We start from the raw sequence: 20,039 nt of genomic DNA on the forward strand, positions 1-20,039 counted from the left end.
AATACAATACTTAACTTATTTTACAATAAAGTTCTTATTCAAATTTTCAGCCTACTAATAAATATGCATTTCAATATCATACTGAATAAATATTCAGATTCAAATTTTATTAGCGTAATTTGGAAAAAATTCCAGTTACAAGGAGTGCTTTTGCTTTCAAGTGTTAGTAAAGTAATACGATATGTCCTCCGACAATAAATATATTTGTTATGAATATTATCTTATATTCATACATTTGTTTAATTAGATAACATAATAGCATATAAAAGTAAAAATAACAATAAAAATAAACATTAGAATCATTCGTTAAGGCTCTCAGCCCTTTTAATATATTTAATGAAGAAATGGTATACTCTGGTAATCATAGTTGGACCCATCTGGAATAATTTTTGATAGAATTCTTGCATTGTTTTACTGACTGACAAGGTGGAAATACCAATTTGTTCTCTGAGCTTGGAACAACCCTTGCACAAACAAATTAGGTGATATACAGAAATTTGTTCATTACACAGCCTACATTGTTTATTTCTGATATCCAAATAATTCCCTTCAACTATAATGTAAAAACTGTTTAGTCTGATCTGCATATAGAATCTTTTCATCCCGAAAGGTAATTTATAATGAATATAGTTATATGCTGGAGGGAAGTTTAAATTATCTATATACCAAGAGTGAAATTTTGACTCCTGTAAATTTTTCATCTCATGTTCCACTGAGTTGTTATACATATTCTCCACCAGAAGGGAAAGTCCGAAATTCCAGTCTGTTTCCGTGCTGTTAAATAGTAAATGTGACAAACTGTAACTTGTCAATTTAATTCTAAATTTATTGTACCAATTATTTTGATAATTCTTTTTATTCTCTGCCAAATTCTTTAAAACTTTTAGTATAGTACTAACCTGTGTGTTCTCACTATTTAACAATCTCTTAAAAAATTTCATGGTCCTAATTACCAAGTAGGGTTCTAATAACATCCTGTTGGTATCATGGCGAATCGCATACCCTGACACTGCCTTATCCAGTTCGTAAATTTTTCTTATGAATAACAATTGAATTTTTTCAAAATAGGATAACCCATACTGAATAAATATGTCAAAATGCATATTTATTAGTAGGCTGAAAATTTGAATAAGAATTTTATTGTAAAATTAATTAAGCATTGTATTTTAATGTTAAATGAAAACTAAAATCTGAAAATTGGTCTTATGTAAGATAAGCTCTAAAAGACATTATAGGCTTAAACTGATAATAGTAACAAAATAATTAATGATAAAATTTCTAAATTATAAAATTAAATTTATTTACAAATGAATTAATGTTCTAAATGGGTTTCAAATCAAACAAAATGAAGAGGAAATGATATTTACCATTTAAGTTTGAAGCAGATGGCTAAACAAAACAAAGCTGAAAGAAATCTGTGATTTGTTTTTTCTGTTGAAGATTGTTTGAAAAAATAAAAAAGTATTTTTTGGTACCAAAAGAGTAAAACAGGAATCAGATTTGGCACAAACTAGTCAAACCTGGCAATACTGTATGCACTTCCTGATATGCAAACTAGCACATGTTTACATAGAACCACATCCATTTTAAGGGGTGGGCATCCTTGAACTTTAACCTATATTTCCTGAGTACAGTAGAATGGTCCACTAAAATCAGATGTTTGAATTGCTCTACAATCTGAGGTTGAATCAGTCTTTGCTTACTAGAAGAAAATCTATTTTACTCAAAATGAAACATTTATTACAGTACCACGTTTTATTGATCATATTGAAAGGTGTAAAAAGCAACCATTATTGGGAATGGATTATTTCTTGAGGGTTGTGAAGGTAATTACTTTCATGACCTCAAGAAGTAACCCTAATTTACAGTTTGGTTTAATGAATTCTGGTAAAATTTATGTTTGCTTTATCATGTGAAAATTAACATTGTGACAATGACGTTTTGCTGGGGCAATGGTAAAATATGCTTTATAGGTGTCTGTTTTAAACCAAGTTCACTGTATGTGGATATTAGTGAGGTTGAGGCCAAAGTTTTCACCACAAAAACATGTACGTCGGACGTTCAGTGTCGCTTTCCTGTAAGCCTAGAAGATTGACAATGGTGTCTGGAATGTCAAGCATGATTCCACTGACTTTCCAAATGCCATTGTCAAACTTCTAGACTTACAGGAAAGTGGCGCTGAACATCCGACGTACATGTTTTTGCGGTGAGAACTTCGGCCTCAACCTCGCTAGTATCTATAAATGAAACATGGTTTTCAATAAAAATTTAAATATTTAAACTTTAATATTAATAAAATTATTAATATATTAATTTTTTCACATTATCATATTGTGTTTATTTGTATTAATTAAATATAAAACAAATAAATTTATTAAATATTTTTTATATAACTTTTATTAAAGCATTTCTTTTATAGAAACTATTTGTTAAATAGTATTAATCAATTTAAAATTTATCTAAAAGACTTTTATTTTTTAATACTTACATAAATGTTAAATTAGAGCAAATTAGTAACTTTTAATCAAGTAATAATAATTTGAAATCTTATCTTTATAAATTTTTATTAATTACAGTAATAAAATCATTTGATTGTGTAAAATAGAAAATAAAATTTTATAATTTTGATATAAATAATTTAAAGAGATTGGAACGATGAGAAAAAAATTTATGTATTAAACTGTGTGTGTAAGTACACACACAATTTAATACAGATAACAGATACAGATGTATATATTTGAACAATTTTACAGTAAAGTGTTGACTTAAAAGTAAATAAAATTGAAATTTATTTTTCTATTTGACAAGTAAACAACATATCCATTTTTAGATACTTCAAGGCCAATTCGAGAAGGTGAACAAGATGGAAAAAGCTATTATTTTGTTACAAGAGAAGCTATGGAGGCAGATATAGCAGAAAATAAATATTTGGAATGGGGTGAACATGATCATCATTTGTATGGAACTAAATTAGATTCTATTAGAGCTATTATTCGATCAGGAAAAATGTGTGTTCTTGACTGCAATCCTCAGGTACTTAAGTATTTAAATTTTTTTTAAATTTATTTTGAATGCAATTTTTTTAATAGTTATTTATAAAACTTATTAACTGCTTAATTATTCAATAAAATATTTACAGTATGCAATATGTAATTTAATAAATGTTTTGTCTCATGAGCATATAATTGAACAAAAAAACAAATCATTCAGTATTGTTTAATTAAAATTTAATGAAATGATAATGCTGGATTAACTTTCAAGCTAGAATTTGATTAATTCATATAATAAAAACTATATTTCGGAATAAAGGTAGATGCTAAGCTATCGTTTTTACTAAACTTAATAATTTGGACTGTTGTGTCAAAAATATCGATCCTGAGTGGATTTCAAGTCCGCAGCTTGAACTGAGTTGGCAATGCATCTGTGTGATAAGCAGAAGTATGGTTTGAATCTTGCTCAAGATTGATATTTTCTTCCACGATAGTCTAAATTATTTAATTCTAATTATCATATTTAGTACAAGCTAAGTGCCTAATAGCCTGCCTTTAATACAAATGACATAGTATTTATTACATTAATTAACCTAAGTTCTAGCCCAAAAATTAATCTTGCATTACTATTTAGTTATTACGTAATTTGTGCATGTTGTTTAAATGTATTTATAATTTAATGTTAAATTATTTCTAGGAATATAATTATTAATATGTATATTATGAATAATATACTAAATTCATGATCCAATTATAATAGATTACTTATCTCTTTCTAAATAATATATAAAGACTGGATTCTTAATCAATTAGAACTATAAATTCATTACTATAAAAGAGCTTAGAGATATTAATTTGATACATATACATTAATATAAAACTTTTAATAAAATTAAATTGCTTTTTATATGCAAAATTCTGATTTTCTGTACATTTTCAGCTGGTAAACAAATTTTGAGCATTAGTGCTTTCTGCCAGTTTTAATTTCTGTAACATAAAGATTGTTTATGTAAACTTTTATCATCTGATTTTTGTTTAATCTATCAATTTAACGTTTTAAATTATATTTTATGCATTTAACATAGTCACTGTAAAAGAAGAGGCTTTTTACCTTAAGAGATTTGATAATGTTTTATTCTAAGAGAATGACAATCCATTTATGACATGTCAGAATTTGACTTTTGTACACTTTTCTGGAACATATTACATCCAATAGTCTCTTGATAATTAGCACTGAGTTCGGCGTTAACACAGTTTTTCTTATCTCGCAAGCGCTTTCGATGATTATAAGTTCATCATTCTCAGGCGAAAAAGAACGAATTTGAAGAATTTATTTATCTATTTCTATATTACATCCAAATTCGACTGCCTGTAATCATAGCAGTAATAGAACAATAGTAATTGTAGTTGTTTTTATGACATTTTTTTAATGCTTGATCAAATTTATTTATAATTTTTTATATTAAGTTTAACATTAAAAAAAGGTATATGTAGTAAGTAAATTTATTGTAAAACGTAAAAAATAAAAATTCTTTGGGAAAATGTTAATATTCAATTGTTAGGATTTGTAATTATTAATGAAAATAAGTAAATAGTTTTATAGTTTTTAATTAAAATTTTCTCCTTTTTTTAGTCATTGAAATCACTTAAAACTTCAGAATTTATGCCCTATGTTTTATTTATTGCTGCTCCTCATTTAGAGCAATTAAGGCATATGCATGAGTTTGGTAGACATCATGGTTATAGTAGCAGAAATCTGACAGTAAGTAAAATATTTTTAAATATAATTTTAATATTTTACTGAAGAAAATTTTTATAAAATATGTATTAATATGTATATATTACATTTCTATAAAACCCTATACACATGTAATATGTATATATTGGATTAATATATTTTTTTTTTTTTTTTTTTTTTTTTTTTGCGCTATTTAGTTTGATCGTGCAATGGACGACATGGTTCGCGACGGGCAAGAACTTTGGAAAGTTTAGCCTCTTTATACGAAGTAAGGTTATTAGTATATTATTCGTTAAATAATACATATTCGTAAAATGTTTATAAAAAAAACTGATTCTATGTTTTCAGATAATTTATTTACTCAGTAGTATTTAGATAATTCTAGCAAAAAATAATAATAAATTAAATTGCTTTTTAATTTTTTGAAAGCACGTCTTTATAACTGATTATCATTGTAATTAATATAATTGTGAATTTCACTTACATAATCAAAGTTACGAAATTTTCTTTGTAAATATACATTTTAATTAAAATACTTGAATAGTTTATAAATGAAAGTATGTTATTGCTTTGATTGTATGCATTCTTGATGATTTTGAAATCAGAAGGTTCACATTTTCATAAAGTAGTTAAAAAGGATTGCTATTTTATTGCTATGCGTAATGAGAAAACATATCAAATCAGAAAAGGTCCAAAACTTTTCAAGTGTTTACTGTTTTAAATTGTAATTCATCATTTTCTAATCTTCATATTCATGTTGTGATAAACACATTTTCATTCATATTGTTATATTTTGCTATTTAGCAGTTTTTATTTCATGATTTTATTATACATTAGCCTCTCATTATATAACTCATACGGATATATCACACTGTTTTCCAGCATATATACCACATATATAAAAGCACCTTAGTCAATAATGTCAAAAAAAAAAAAGCAAAAAAGATTGGCATTGAATTTCTACTGGCAAAGAAATATTACCTTATTCCAATCATCGACCCTGAAACTACCATTGTATGAAATATAATTCCTCCTGAGAAAGCAAGTCAGCATGGAGATTAAAAATAAACAAAACAGGTGGATAGATACATTAGTTATATTGTGCCATCTGATACATTGCTCATTTGGTTTGTCTTTCAATGTTGCATCATATAATAAGAGACTCCTAATTATTTTATAAAGATGAAGATGATAATCTGTCTTTAATTATAAAAAAAATAAAATTTGAAAAACAACAAGTTAAAATATTACTGTGTAAGTATGTAGATGTAGAGAGTTCTGAAAAATTTGTTCTCAAGCATGTTTAAGTTCTAAGAAAAATTTGAGACTTTTGAAATATTTGAGATGAAATAAGTCTATAATTATAATTTTTTTAAAGTTTAAATACAGTTTAATTTGAAAAAGTATGTTTGTAAAATTCAATAAATAAAATTTTGATTTATTTCAGGACGAAGACTTGAAAAAAACCATAGAGGAAAGTGCTCGACTTCAGCGTGCTTACGAGAAATATTTTGACAGTTATCTTGTCAACGACAGTTTCGACAAGACATTTGAACAATTAAAGGATACCATCGATGCCTTGAGTACAGAGCCTCAATGGGTGCCAATATCATGGGTTTATTAATAGATTTATCTGGCAATATAGAATTTACTAGCATAATAACTGAGGTCACATTTGCTTTATTTTAAATATAAGCAAATTCAGTAGAAGATATAATTTTGATATTTTCATTGTTTATATTTAATAATAATTGTTTAGATTTTAACCTATTAACATAATATATCAGATCAGAAAGGATCCAAGAACATATCTAGCATTTATCATTTTTAATTAATGTGTTTTTCAACTATTTCTCATCTCAACATTTGCCATTGTGATAGTTAGGGTGCCGAGTCATTTTCATCTTATTATTCATATATATATATATATATTTTAGTATTTGGTAACATTCCATATCAGTACAAACATTGTATAGATTTGTTTTTATCTACTAAATTGGATATATTTGTTAAAATGATTTCTTTCATTAATGTTATCCAAACCTGCCAGTAGTTGATTTATTTCTATGGATAACATCATTTGCATAGAAAAATTTACTGACTGTTCATCATCATTTCATTCTGTAAAAACATATGACATGTTTATATGAATATAATTTTTATATATTTATATATATATAAAAAAAAATACTACCAGCCAATCGATTACAGCTATTTTACAGAATGTAAATATATGTAAACTTTTACACATTGTTAATTCTTCTAATTTTATGATATTACTATATTTTCTTTCAAAGAATTTTTATATAAATGCAAGGCGTATCATATAATACTTAACAGTATCATCAAGCGTGATACATTAATTTCTTTCTAATAAAAATACTTGATACATTAATTTCTTCAATATTTATTTCTTTTACTGTTGAAATCAAAAATTTATATATAATAGCTTTGATAACTAAATTGTAGCCCAAGAAATTATTATTAATTAATTATTTTATATAGCTTATAAAATTATTCTTGAAAATCAGGAAATAAATTTATTTATTTAAAACAATTTCTTGTTTCTAAATACTTCAGGGTTAAATGTCATGTATGACATACTTTTTCTTCTTTATTTGAAGTATATAAAACAGGAAATTTAAACATTTTGAAAAAAATTATTAGAAACATTCCAAGAATATAAATATATATTTTTTTTCATATTTTATATGCATATTTTTTATTTTATTGTTATATGTTTGAGGATTGAAAATCTCGAATGCGGTGTGTGAAAATGTATCATTTATCAAACAGTTTGACAAGATCTGATATTGTTTGGATTGTTTTTAATTATAGCGTTACTTTCGCATTATCTCTAAACCGTACTTTAGGTTGGAAAGCATTAGTTAAGTTAGTGATTTCACAACAAAAATGCCATTTGAATCATAAATACACACACACACAGCACTAACAAATTTTTAGATCAGTTCGCTTAGAGATATTAATAGTCGAAATATCAGTGCATGCTTATAATAGATATATCATGTAATCTTTAATATAAATTAGCTCGTATGTAGTTCAACCAAGATAGTAGTGAATGTAAAATTATTATACAGGGTATATGAAGTTAAAAACAATTACATTTGAATAATATAATATATCCAAATATTATTTCCAGTGACGAATGAATTTAGAATAACGTGCAAATTTATTAATTTTGATCCTACGTAAACACTATATAAAAAGTAACGATGATTGTTTTCAAATTACAAACTATGGTGCATGTATATATATGTTATGAAATGAAAAATTCACAATTTTATATACACACATATATATATATAAAAATGTTGCTTGATTAAATATAAATACACCATATATTCATATTTTTTCATGAAAGTATAAATATATATATATATATAACTCACTGTGCTTAGTCATACTTTAGATGCATTCAGTGTGTAACAATAACAGTAATTATCATCACTGTTGATTTTGGTACAGCTTTATAACGGGAAGAAACTATTTTTTAGTGTAAGATTTAGTGAACGAATGTAGAGGAGTTAAGCTACTATCATGGGATGCAGTTAAGAGAAATTTCACCCTGTTTGGACGGTTCAAAATTTAGTTTAAATTCTAGACGAATAGTTGTATTACACGGACTCTGTTCCTAAATGAAATGATAAACGTATACGTAACGACGAAGAAAAATTGTATTTTACTAATGTGATGATGAGGATTTTTCAGAATATTTCAAAGTTATGTACGACAATCAGTTTCGATTGGCAGAGTTATCCATACCAAAACCATGTTTTAGCTAATTACTAATATATATATATAGACTTAACTAATCAAAACTGTTTCCAAAAAATAAATAAACAAACTCGAGAATGTTGTTATCAAATCTTTAAAAAAAAGAAAAAAAAGTCTGTTTTAATAATTGCCATATTTTTGTGGTACTTTTGTACGAATGCTAATATAAAAATAAATGATTTTTACATCTGCTCCTTGTTTTTAATTAAACAAATACGCAGTTTACGTGCATTCCGCAAGCTCTAAACTCTACCCTCTACCATTTAAATTCTATATTTTAGCTACGTACAATTTTTAAAGTAATGAACGTGCCTTAATTACATACACGTGACAACTTTAAAATCGTTATCGTGTTTATTTTCTATTCAAAAATCGTTTCCATGGATACTTCGAGTATTATCTCTGGACTGTAAAATCGATTGTGAAAATATCTTAATTACTTAAAAACTGCTGAATCGTTTCGTAGGAAGATTGATGCTATTTTTGGCACTTTTTTTTTTTTTAATAGATGAGAGGCCATTTGAGAATTTTCGCGTAGATTATACTTGACATTATCGTCTATTCTTCCCATTATTTTTTTCAATTTTTTGCAAACCACTAGTGATAAATTGGCAGGGTATCAGTCTTTTTATCTGGTGTAATCATTAATAAATTCCATAAAAATCTTTATATTGGGAATAACGATAAAATTTGATGGGATTTTCCTATATATGTATTATTTTCGTGTTTTCTTGTAAAGGGAAGACTGAAATTAATTCAAACTGTAGCACGAAGCACACTTAAGGCCTGTTGTGACTCCTGCGATCTCCGGCAGATGGCGTTAAAAATTAACTCTTGTGTTCCTTTTTCAAAATGGAAGTAGATAGAACCAGTGGTGATATTCGAAATATTTAACAAGCGGTTCGCTAGCAGAAAATTTTTCTCTGACAATCACCGACAAATGAAATGGAAGTTTTGAATAGAAATAAATACAATACCTTTTCTTGCAACCGTATATCTAACAATCAGTGGGCGACGGCCGGATGGCCGAGCGGTCAAGGTGGCAGCCTACCGCTCTGGGGGACCCGGGATCGAGTCCGAACGGGTCGAATAATCCCCAGGAATTTTTCGGGGGGTGGTCCGTTCGGATATGTCGGGCCCCGTCCCTCACCACCCGGTCGCCCCATTGTGGGCCTGGCCGAACCCATAATGGGCCTACTGAAAGAGGCTCTCTTAGTGCCCACAGGGCGGAAAGAGTTAAAAAAAAAAAAAAAAAAAACAATCAGTGGGCAGGTACCGTTAACGTAACGAGCCATGGGTGAAGGGCAGGTAACGTTAATATTTTAGGGCTGTCGACCTTTTTTTTAGGCAGGGGTAATCTTTACCGCGAAATGGCGCTTCTGGAAATACACATGTGTCATCATCTCTCGAGATACATTATACTTTTTCTTTCGCTGTCCATAGCCCCGACACGTGTTCGACAGCCATCTTGTATTATCTCGCGCGCGCGTGGCATTCTGGGATCTCTCTTATCACTGGATCTACTTTCAAGAACTCTCTTGAATCGATCTCGATTAAACCTCGATTGAAACGGTCGAGAGAGATCGCACCAAGACATACTCCCTGACCTTGCTCACAATCTAGATTGAAATGCTCGGTGCAAATGGGGTATAAGGCTCTAGTTTAGTAGTATTACAGAGTATAATACGCATATTTTAATATATTTAAAATAAAAACAAACCCACTGAGAAATGTTCCGTGTGTTTAACAAGGTTCGGGAAACTGAAAATTTTAACAACGGGTTCGGCCGAACCTGTGCGAACCCGCCGAATATCACCACTGGATAGAACCAAACGTTTATTTGCTTTATAATTCCGTTTAATTTTCTTTTGTTAACATCGTCCTTAAAACAATTGCGTAGCAAATAGATTTGTTTTTGTAAATGGCGTGTATTTTAATTATAAAATTCGATAATAAGTGCAAATTTAGGCCTTTAAAATGGTTAACTAACTGATTTTTGGACTGCGATTTACAGTTTTAAAATGGAGATATAAAACTACCCAAATCTATTGACGTTTTCAAACAAAATTATTTTATTATTAATATAAAAAAAATGCGTAAAAAGTTATTTTCACACATTAAAAAGAAAAGAAGAAATAATAATTCGCGTGTTGTAAATTATTCATTAAATTAAAATTGTTCGGAATTTTCTCAAAAATATATGAGAAATTATCACGGAAAGAATGGTCTATATAATTCAAAAATTAATTTTTTTTTTTTTTTAAGTAAATTAAAAGAGTAGCTGCTTGAGTTTTTATCTTCCAGGAATTTTATGTTAAATTTTTAAAAAAGAACTTTGCTGTCATAGAGTTAATTCAGAGGTCCAAGACAGTGGCGTAGCGAACATAACTGCCGCCTGGGGCACGACACTTTATTGGCGCCCCCCGCCATTCTCCAGAAACACACACAGTTTGTCTTGGAGACCATTTGGGCGCCCCTCTGCGAGGGGCGCCCGGGGCATGATACACTCCCTTGTACCCCCCTCGCTACGCCAACGGTCCAAGAAGAAGAAGACCCTGATGGTTCTATCGCACGATGATTTTTGACAATGAAAGTAAAAAAGTCCATAAAATGTATTTGGAGATTTCAGTTTGAATCGAATTGGTACAAAACTGTCGATTTCGAGTATAAATAATTATAAAAAACAGTTTAAAATAAAACTTTGAGCGCCTCGATACATCGTCCCGAATTGAAGAAATAATGGATTATTTCCTCGAAGTTTAGTTTGTCCTCGTTGAATAATAGATTGTCGCCACTCGCGACAATCCCGCAAACGAAGCAAAACCTAAATATAAATCAACTAATAAATCGATTCAGGCAGATTATTTCTATTCCGTATCATATCGGAAAAGGTTACTTCTCCGTCAAATTAAATTTCCTTAAATTGTTTTCTTTTCGCCGTACAAATGTATGAAGACGCCATTTCTTCCATTTTACTTATCACCTTCCGAAGATTCTTTTGTAGTAGTCCACACGTGAACGGCTCCGTGATGATTTTCTTCCCAAGCGCCCGGTGCCACCGAATTTTGAGGACCGGATATTAAAGATTTGACAGAATTTCCGTCTTCGTCCGAGCTCTTGAACTTGTTGCACCAAGCAAACGCGCAACAGACGGTTCCCATTAAGAAAAACAGTAGTCCCGTGCAAATGATGATGACGATCACCAACCAGAATTTCTTTTCTACGGCTTCTCCTCCGTACGTGGCCGATAACAGCAACACAACCCCTCCTGTTGCGAACAACAAACCGGCAACACCCGAGATGACGGAAGCCGCGCATGTTGCGTTGTTGCATCGACTTCCTCTCATAGTGACTACAAAAAAAACAAATCGGTTAATTAAAATAATTCTCATTAATGTATTAGTTTATAAATAAATAATATTAAATGATTAAATATTGCTATTAAAATATTAGAGAATTTAAGCAGTGGCGCCTCGTGGTAAATTTGAATTAGGGGGTCCCGTGTACTGTATAGACATTTTTCTTTGAGGAATATTTTCTTATAAATGATTAGTTTGGGGCCCATTGTTGGCGGGGATCCAGGCAATTGCCCTTTTTGCCCTTAGGATAACGCGCCACTGGAATTTACAATGTTATAGTTAATGAAGATACGATCCACCTTAACAAACATGCCCATTGATTTGATGGGCATTACGTATTGTTTTCATTCTCAACCAATCAAAAGACTGCGCATATTTCATATATAAATGTCTTCTTTTAAATCTTTTTCAGCCTATAGATAATAAGCGAATCCTCCTTCATGACCACAATGGAACAAACAACGAGATTTCATATACCCGAGGAACATGACCCATAAAAACTTAAGAGTACGACTCATATTCGAATCCGGATTCCTCGAATTATAGGTATACACTTTAAAATCTGTTACACTGTACTTTAATGATTATGTATCCGAAACACACGCATACTATTGTATTATCGAGTGCCCAAAAGTAACAATAAACAGTTACTTAGTTTTATTTACTTTACGATACATTTATTGATACAATATGTATTTATAAATAATGGATTTCGTGTTTGAAAACGTCAACGTTGCATCCACGAAATCGAATTTTCCAGGAAAATGGCCGATTTATCTGAACTTTTTACGGGATCATTAGTAATTAAATAATGAAAACTAATAGTTGAGATAATTCCTAAGGATTTATCAAAATAACTTTAAATATTCTCTCGATTTTCTATGTCAAGTAACGTAATTGTATTTCCCTTTGCCCTCTTTTCATTATTACAAAGTGAATATGCAAATGATCTATTTTAATAAAATATATTTTTTTATTTTTTGTTTTTAATTTATTAAATTACAAATGTAGATTTTAATCGTATTTATGCAACTTTTATGCGCAGAATTTAAAAATATTCGATCGTTTTCATTCGACGAAAGCCATCTTTTATCTGGCAAAATGTAACACGCGATGACATCAGCTATCGACGTCATCGCGTGTTTCATTTTTCTTCGATAACGAAATGAAACGCGACGAAATGACGTCATTACTGGATTATATATATATATATATATATATAATTAATTGTGAATTGAATTTTAAACCACTTAATTAATAAAATTTAATGAGATATTTAATTACTTAGATCGTTAGTGTTTCGTCCAAGTTAATTAGCTTATTAGTTTCGAACCTAAAACGTTATAAAACGAAAGGTTTTTGGGAATGTTTACGCGTGAAATTGCGGGATTTTTGTTTGTTGCCAAGTCACAGTTTATCCATTCAATAGATATGGACATTCACGTATCTATTTTTAAGGTTAGTTAATTATGAATTATTCTTGTTAACCTTTCTGTTTCCATTTCAAATTACTTTTTCCCCTAGATAAATAAAGATGTGCTGTTTTTCCCCTCTCATTCTCTCTTCCCTTTGTTTTGATAGGCACAACAGAGAAAGAGAGAGAATAGGGAGAAAGGAAAATCGAAAAGAGAGAGTGATTTGAAAATTATTAGTGAAAGAGTGAAAAGGGTGAGTAAGGAGTAGAGGAGAACTAAAAATTCAGTTTTGCCAACACATCGTCAATACACAATGAGTAGTAACACAGACCATCAAATCCAGAGTACAACGAGTACAACACAGAAAACAATTCCTTCGTGTGATTCTTTGTTTCCTGTTGAAAAAATCAGCAAATAAAATCATTTAGCAGAATCATAGTAATGTGAAACTATACATAATCTAACAAAATTTACACTTAATAATGTATTTTTTAATTAAAATATTCAAATATTTTAAGATATAAACATACAGTTATATACTTTTTATGCCTATTTCTTCTATTAAGAAAGTACAATAATATTACAAATCCAGTTCTTCCAGCCAAAAATCATGAGTGGATCACAAGAAAAAACTTATATTTGTTTTAATTAATGTTTTTTTTATTACATAAACTGTAAATACACTCGTTTATTTCATATATTTTATTACAAACCATTTAAATTTCCTGTCTCTCGCTTCAGCAACGTTTTTTGGAAGTAGTCTTGTGACGTGCTGCAAAACCACCCTTAAAACTCCTGGGGGTATCTTCTGCTTGAGTTTTTTATTCTAATTCCAGACAAAACTTAGGTTGAAAATTCAAGAACAAAGTTGTAGCGACTGAATTACTGAAAAGCAAAGGTACAACACAAATTGTTTTCTATAACAAACACCTGAGAATTACTTGGCGGTTCGTTCATTACACTAAAAAGCAATGGAAAGTATGTGCAAAGATTATAGATGGTGTCAGGAGTGGTACACGTCGCATCGTTTGTGCAGCAGAATTTATCAAACGTGTTACAGCTCGGATACGACGAAATCCTCAGACCAAGAAGTCCTACATAAAGACTCGGGGTTCGAGACTTATCGAATAAGATGAAGGCATTATCTTATCAAAATTCAAAAATACAACCAGCTCCTCACAGTCAAAACTTCCAAAAAATGGTCTTTATCCACGAAAAATAAGTCGGTGTTACTTAATACATCAACCTGCAAAACAATAGAATTTCAGCTAAAAGATCTGTAGACATTTCTCCGAAGAAGAACAAGATGCCATTCCTAGCTCACGATCGGCGAACCGTATCTTCACGGTCCATCAACCGTGAGACGTAACAAGGAGGATGGGACCCGTCGATGGAGAAAAGTAAACGGTCGATAGCAGCGAAAATTTACAACTAGATAAAACCACGAGTCTTTCAGCACTCGATCACAAATTCAAGAGTACCCAGACATGAGTCGGAGGGTGAAATGCTCCTGAGGAATGACCCACGTCAAGGTCGTTAGTCCTCATCGAGTATGAACTTTTGGATAAACTGATATGATGTCTAATACGTGCTCTAAAACGTACAGCAATGTAGATTTCTCGATTGTAGCCCCGAAGGAATCTGTATTAAACTTCCCACTGACCACTGTTCGTTCTGTGGTAGACGTGCGGCCCCAAAAACTTCGCGCTTGTATCAAGGTAAAACGTGGTACAATAAATAAGGATGACACAACTAGATTACCTTAGAAGCAATCAGTTTTTTTTAGTTTTAATCGGCTATTTTTTTGTAAGTATTAAATTTATTAATGTGACAAAATATATGAAATAATGGAGTATACACACATAATTTAATTCTTTGCGTTTTGCGTGATAATTTTATTCATAAAAAGAAAAATTAAATTTAAAATTACTGCGATTTTAATCTGTAATCTTGTCGATATCGATAACAGGTTTTATTCAACAAAATCTTTGTGTTCAATCACTTTTAATGCTGTAATTAAATGAATTTTATGTTATATTTTTCATCTTAAGATGTTTTTAGACTTAAATTTCTAAGCTTAAAGGCATCTAAAGATCAATTCATTCAACGTTGAAATCGATTTTACGTTGAATAAATTTAATAGAATATGGCTTGTATGCGGGTTTGTCGCATTAAAATGCTTCTGAACTTAAATGTTTAAGCTCGAAAGCATTTTTAAGATCGATAATCCAACATAAAATTGATTTTATGTTGGATTTTTGATCTTATCCGAATGGTTTAATATTGGATTTCTTAAGCCGCTTTCGGTCTTATAACCCAATATAAAATAGCTTTCGTTTTGGGCTTAAATGCTATTTTAGGTTGAATATTTTTCCTTTAAGATGCACCTTTTAAACTTAAAAAAAATCTGGTTAATGTTACCTATGGTTCCAAAATGGCGGATCGTCTCTGATTCCAGCAAATAGAAGAAAGGAAACAGTGGCAACGCACGTTTCCTTTTATCCAGTCTTCTGTTTGCTGGAATCAAAGACGAGCCGCCATTTTGGAACCATAGGTAACATTAACCAAAAATCTTAAGATCCTGAAAGCTTTCAGGATTTTGCTTTGACTTTACCTGAAATGGGTTTGATGTTGGATTTTTCTAAGCAATTACTGGACTTACAATCCAATATAAATTAGTTTAATATTATATATTTTTTTTATATATTAAAATGCTTCTCAAACTTAAAAATGTAAACTTAAAAGCATCTTGCGATTAAAAATGTCCAATATAAAAGCTATTTTTAAGTCCAAAAACGTCTTAGAAAAATCCCATTTTATCCGAATAGAAATTAAATTAAAACAACCAATTATTGACAAAATAAAATATTATATTATATTTAATGTAATAAAACACAATTTATTTAATAAATTTTAAAATAAATTTTATAAAATTAAAAAAAAAAAAGTAAGACCTGTTTAACGTTCTTCCATTAATACTTCCGATTCTAACGAGTTCTTCGCATGTTAACCATCCATATGCGCACTATTATCATTATTTTTTTTCTGCTTTTTAAATAACATTTAGTCTACAGAAGGTTCTAGCATATAATATAGAAGAAGATGAATTTTTCGAGTATATTTAAACCTTTATATGGTGGGCCATAAGCCAATTAACCGCATTTTCTTATATGGGTGTTCCACGTATAAGAATCGAAAATTGACCTTTCTCTTTTACCAAACCGATGGAAACACAATTAAATTGTTTAGTTAATTCGTATATTACACTAAAAAACAATGGAAAGTATGTGCAAACACTGTAGATGGTGTCAGGAGTGGTACACGTCGCATCGTTTGTGCAGCAGAATTTATCAAACGTGTTACAGCTCGGATACGACGAAATCCTCAGACCAAAAAGTCTGTTTAGTTAGTTGTTTGAATGGTTAACTGACTTTTGGGCCACCCTGTATAATTTATCTTCTCATAATAACATTGTATTGAATGGTCTACGCGAAGTAAGTAGAAAATTATTAGGGATTTTGGTTAATATAACCCTTGGTGCCAAGATGGCGGCTCGTCTCTGATTCCAGCAAGGAAACAGTGGGGCGCACGTTCTAACCTAACCTATTCTAATAAATTACCATAATTATTAGCAACCAAATTGTTAGAATAGGTTAGGTTAGGTTAGAATGTGCGTCTCCATTGTTTCCTTGCTGGAACCGGAGACGAGCCGCCATCTTGGCACCTAAGGTAACATTAACCAAAATGGTTAAGGATTTTTATTTATATTTTAAGTCTTTTGTGCTTCTTTTTTAATATTGAGTCGCGGCCATTTCTTCGTCACGATAAATTATTTTTAATCATTGATTAAATTGTTTTGGTTCTAAAAATAAATTGAATTTTTTTTATTTTTATTTTTAATTACGATCGATAAAATTAATTACGATTTAATATTAGAAGAATGCGAATTAATATTACGAATTTCGACTCGAATTCACGTATTTTCTGTGTCTAAAACAAAGTCGAAATGAATTATGTATAAGGTGTTTTGTGACATTAAAAATTCCTCCATTAATTATAAAAATGTTCTTACTTTTATAATAAAAATGTTTAAATTCAAGATATTTATTGTATTTTTAAAAGTATTTTATGCTTTAAAATATGGAGGGGAAAAAAACGTGGCTTGTATTTAATATAGGGATAAAAATATAATAGAGGCGAGTTCGTAACTGTTAAAAAACAAAATAAACTTTTGTTATCAACTCAAAATAGCGATAAAATTCTCGCGGGTGGAGACATTTGCCAAAAATTGCTTAACGTCGACCGTAAGTAATCGATTTTAAAGTATAAAATACTTCAAAAATATATAAAAAATTTAATAAATATTAATATTATCGGTTTAATAAGTGTAAAATCAATATATACGAAACAATTTATTATAATTCTACAATTTTATAATGAAACGTTTAAAGAATTTTCTGCCTTGACATAATTACCCACAACTGTATGACGTTCGAGACTTTGGCTCGCGTGAATGTTATCACGCTCTGTTCCACGTCCTTGAAATTTTACCAAATGGGACCCCGAAGCGATCCCAAATTACACTTATTAATCCTTCGATAACTATGGAAAAACTTAGTTAAACTCAAATAATAAAATAATATCCACTTCATTCAGTTCGAATTGCTGGAAAGGGTGGAGTGTGCCGTGTAATTTTTGTGGATTCCCCCCTCCCTCTCTCTCTCCTTTCTCTTCTGTAGTTTCGATTCACTTATGTGATATAGATGTTATAGATTATTCTCCGCTTGGTTTCACAAATATCGAAAGGTTACGTTAGTTTCTCTTTCTATAGAGTTAAAGTAATTGAATTGAACAATTGTACGATTATATCGCAACCGTTGCCGAGTGATTTTAATATACGTGTTGAGTATACACGCAAATGTCTTCCCCCCCATCATTTGTTCCAAACATCAACGACTTTCTACACATACACTAAACTAAACATCGATGATTTTTTTTTATTTTTTCATTACATAAATCTATAATTTCGATAATTACACTGGCTCCTGTGAGATAAACATTAAAGAACTCCCGTCAAATCGGATAGTCCTGTATAAAAACACACAGGCCGCTTCAATCGAATTTAAAGCGGTTGAAACAGCGTATAGCCGTTTTAATTCTTACTTTATTGGTTCGTAAAAAAAGACTATTATTTATTCTTCACAGAAATGTAGTGATTTCGATTCCGTTATAGTTCATAAATTGTTGCTAACGTTTACGTTTGTGTACAGTATACATAGGCGATCGTCCGGTATAGAAAAATTAATTGGTACTATGTAAACGTTTCTAAGAATTTCCGTCGGATGAGGAAGAGTAGGACGAAGGTCATCGTCCTATGACTAAACTAAACGGCCTAGGACAACAAACAATGCCACGCCGATAGGCATTTGACAGCGTGTAATTTATGCAAAAGATTCACGCATTGCTTGTCACTTTCCCATAACGCTCTGGCATTGAATCCGACAGATAAATGCGACGTTTTCTTTAATTAAAATCGCTAATTTTCCACCTAATACGTGTAAACAATTCGGGCTTTTCGCATTAAAATCGAATGCACGGTCTTTGAAAGCAATTAAATAATTTATTTCGATAATTGAGATGCGTTAATTAACAATTGAAACAAATTAATTTACTATCAGAAGCCAAGAAAATGTCTATTCGGCCATTCTTTAAACACGGGCGCTGAGAGGAAAAGATGCTTTTACAGGCTCTTAAACAAGGGGAAAAGGTAGAAAAATTGATGCAAACCTGTGTATTATGCTTAAAACTTTAAATTTAAATGTAAATTAAGTGCAATAAGATACTTTTCGGTAAAGTATTACTTGTCTTATATTGCCGGAAAAATGAAAATAAATTGAATTTTATAGTAGTAGTAATAATAATAATAATAAATACTCTTACCTGCATGAAATGAAATAATTTATCCCGTTTTCATTACGAGAAAATCAAGAAAAAATCATTTATTTTCCGGTAGAAAGTGGGAGAAGTGAACGTGAAACGACAGTAATACTCCGAAAAACTCAACTTCCGTTTTTCAATGGGTTACAGCGACTGTGTTCCTCTAGCGGTCGACCTCGAAACTACTAATTTTTTTATTATTATTATTTTTTTTTTTGTTTTCTTAAAGTTAAAATTGATTTTCGTTTCGATTTATACACAACATTTTCGCCTTTACAAAGCTAAAAATATTATTTTCTGATTATTATAGAACGTCTTCGCATTAAAAAGAACGATTTTTTATCAATTGTTTCCCGTTTGATACGTAATAAATAAATCTTCCTATGATCTAATAATATAAATATTAAGAAAATAACCGTAATATATGGTTATTATTTACTATTTTCGAGATAAAAGTAAAAAAAAATTATAAGTTTTTAGTCAGATTTTTAAAAATATTTTTCAAAAATTAAAACGTAATTTAAAATTTTTTTCTTTTTTTTTTTTGAAGTGCGCCATCTTCCGGTAAACGGGCGAACGTTAAATAATAGTGGGAATTCCGCGAAAACGCGCTAAATGATCAACGTGGTTGTCACGTGACCGATCTGTCAATAAAACGCTTTCTGTTGTTGATCGAAATCACACTTCCACTTTATCCTTCATTTCTTTCTTTACAGTTCATTGCACTTGATATAACGCATGCGTATGTGTTTGTATATACAAAATATAAGTGTATATATTTGATCTAAATTAATGGAATTTGTTT

At 30.0% G+C, this 20,039-nt stretch overlaps 1 protein-coding gene and 1 long non-coding RNA gene across 2 annotated transcripts in view; one reads left to right on the plus strand and one right to left on the minus strand.

Moving 5' to 3' along the window:
• The window catches only part of vari (MAGUK p55 subfamily member vari), a 30,767-nt gene extending 22,053 nt beyond the window's left edge, over window positions 1-8,714 (plus strand). Inside the window, 5 exon segments of the mRNA XM_067265437.1 lie at window positions 2,831-3,033; window positions 4,624-4,752; window positions 4,926-4,935; window positions 4,938-4,996; window positions 6,176-8,714. Coding sequence (XP_067121538.1) covers window positions 2,831-3,033; window positions 4,624-4,752; window positions 4,926-4,935; window positions 4,938-4,996; window positions 6,176-6,352 — 578 coding nt within the window. The 3' untranslated portion in view covers window positions 6,353-8,714.
• Window positions 8,715-11,370: 2,656 nt separating this feature from the next.
• On the minus strand, window positions 11,371-19,372 carry LOC136970953 (uncharacterized). Its single transcript, XR_010880072.1, has 2 exons — window positions 19,238-19,372; window positions 11,371-11,875 (listed from the first exon to the last, which is right to left on the minus strand). It is a non-coding gene; the product is annotated as an uncharacterized lncRNA (long non-coding RNA).
• Window positions 19,373-20,039: the final 667 nt, after the last annotated feature.

This window comes from Centruroides vittatus, unplaced genomic scaffold, assembly GCF_030686945.1.
Source record: "Centruroides vittatus isolate TY-2023 unplaced genomic scaffold, ASM3068694v2 contig_2226, whole genome shotgun sequence".
In the NCBI taxonomy this organism is placed as follows: Eukaryota; Metazoa; Arthropoda; class Arachnida; order Scorpiones; family Buthidae; genus Centruroides; species Centruroides vittatus.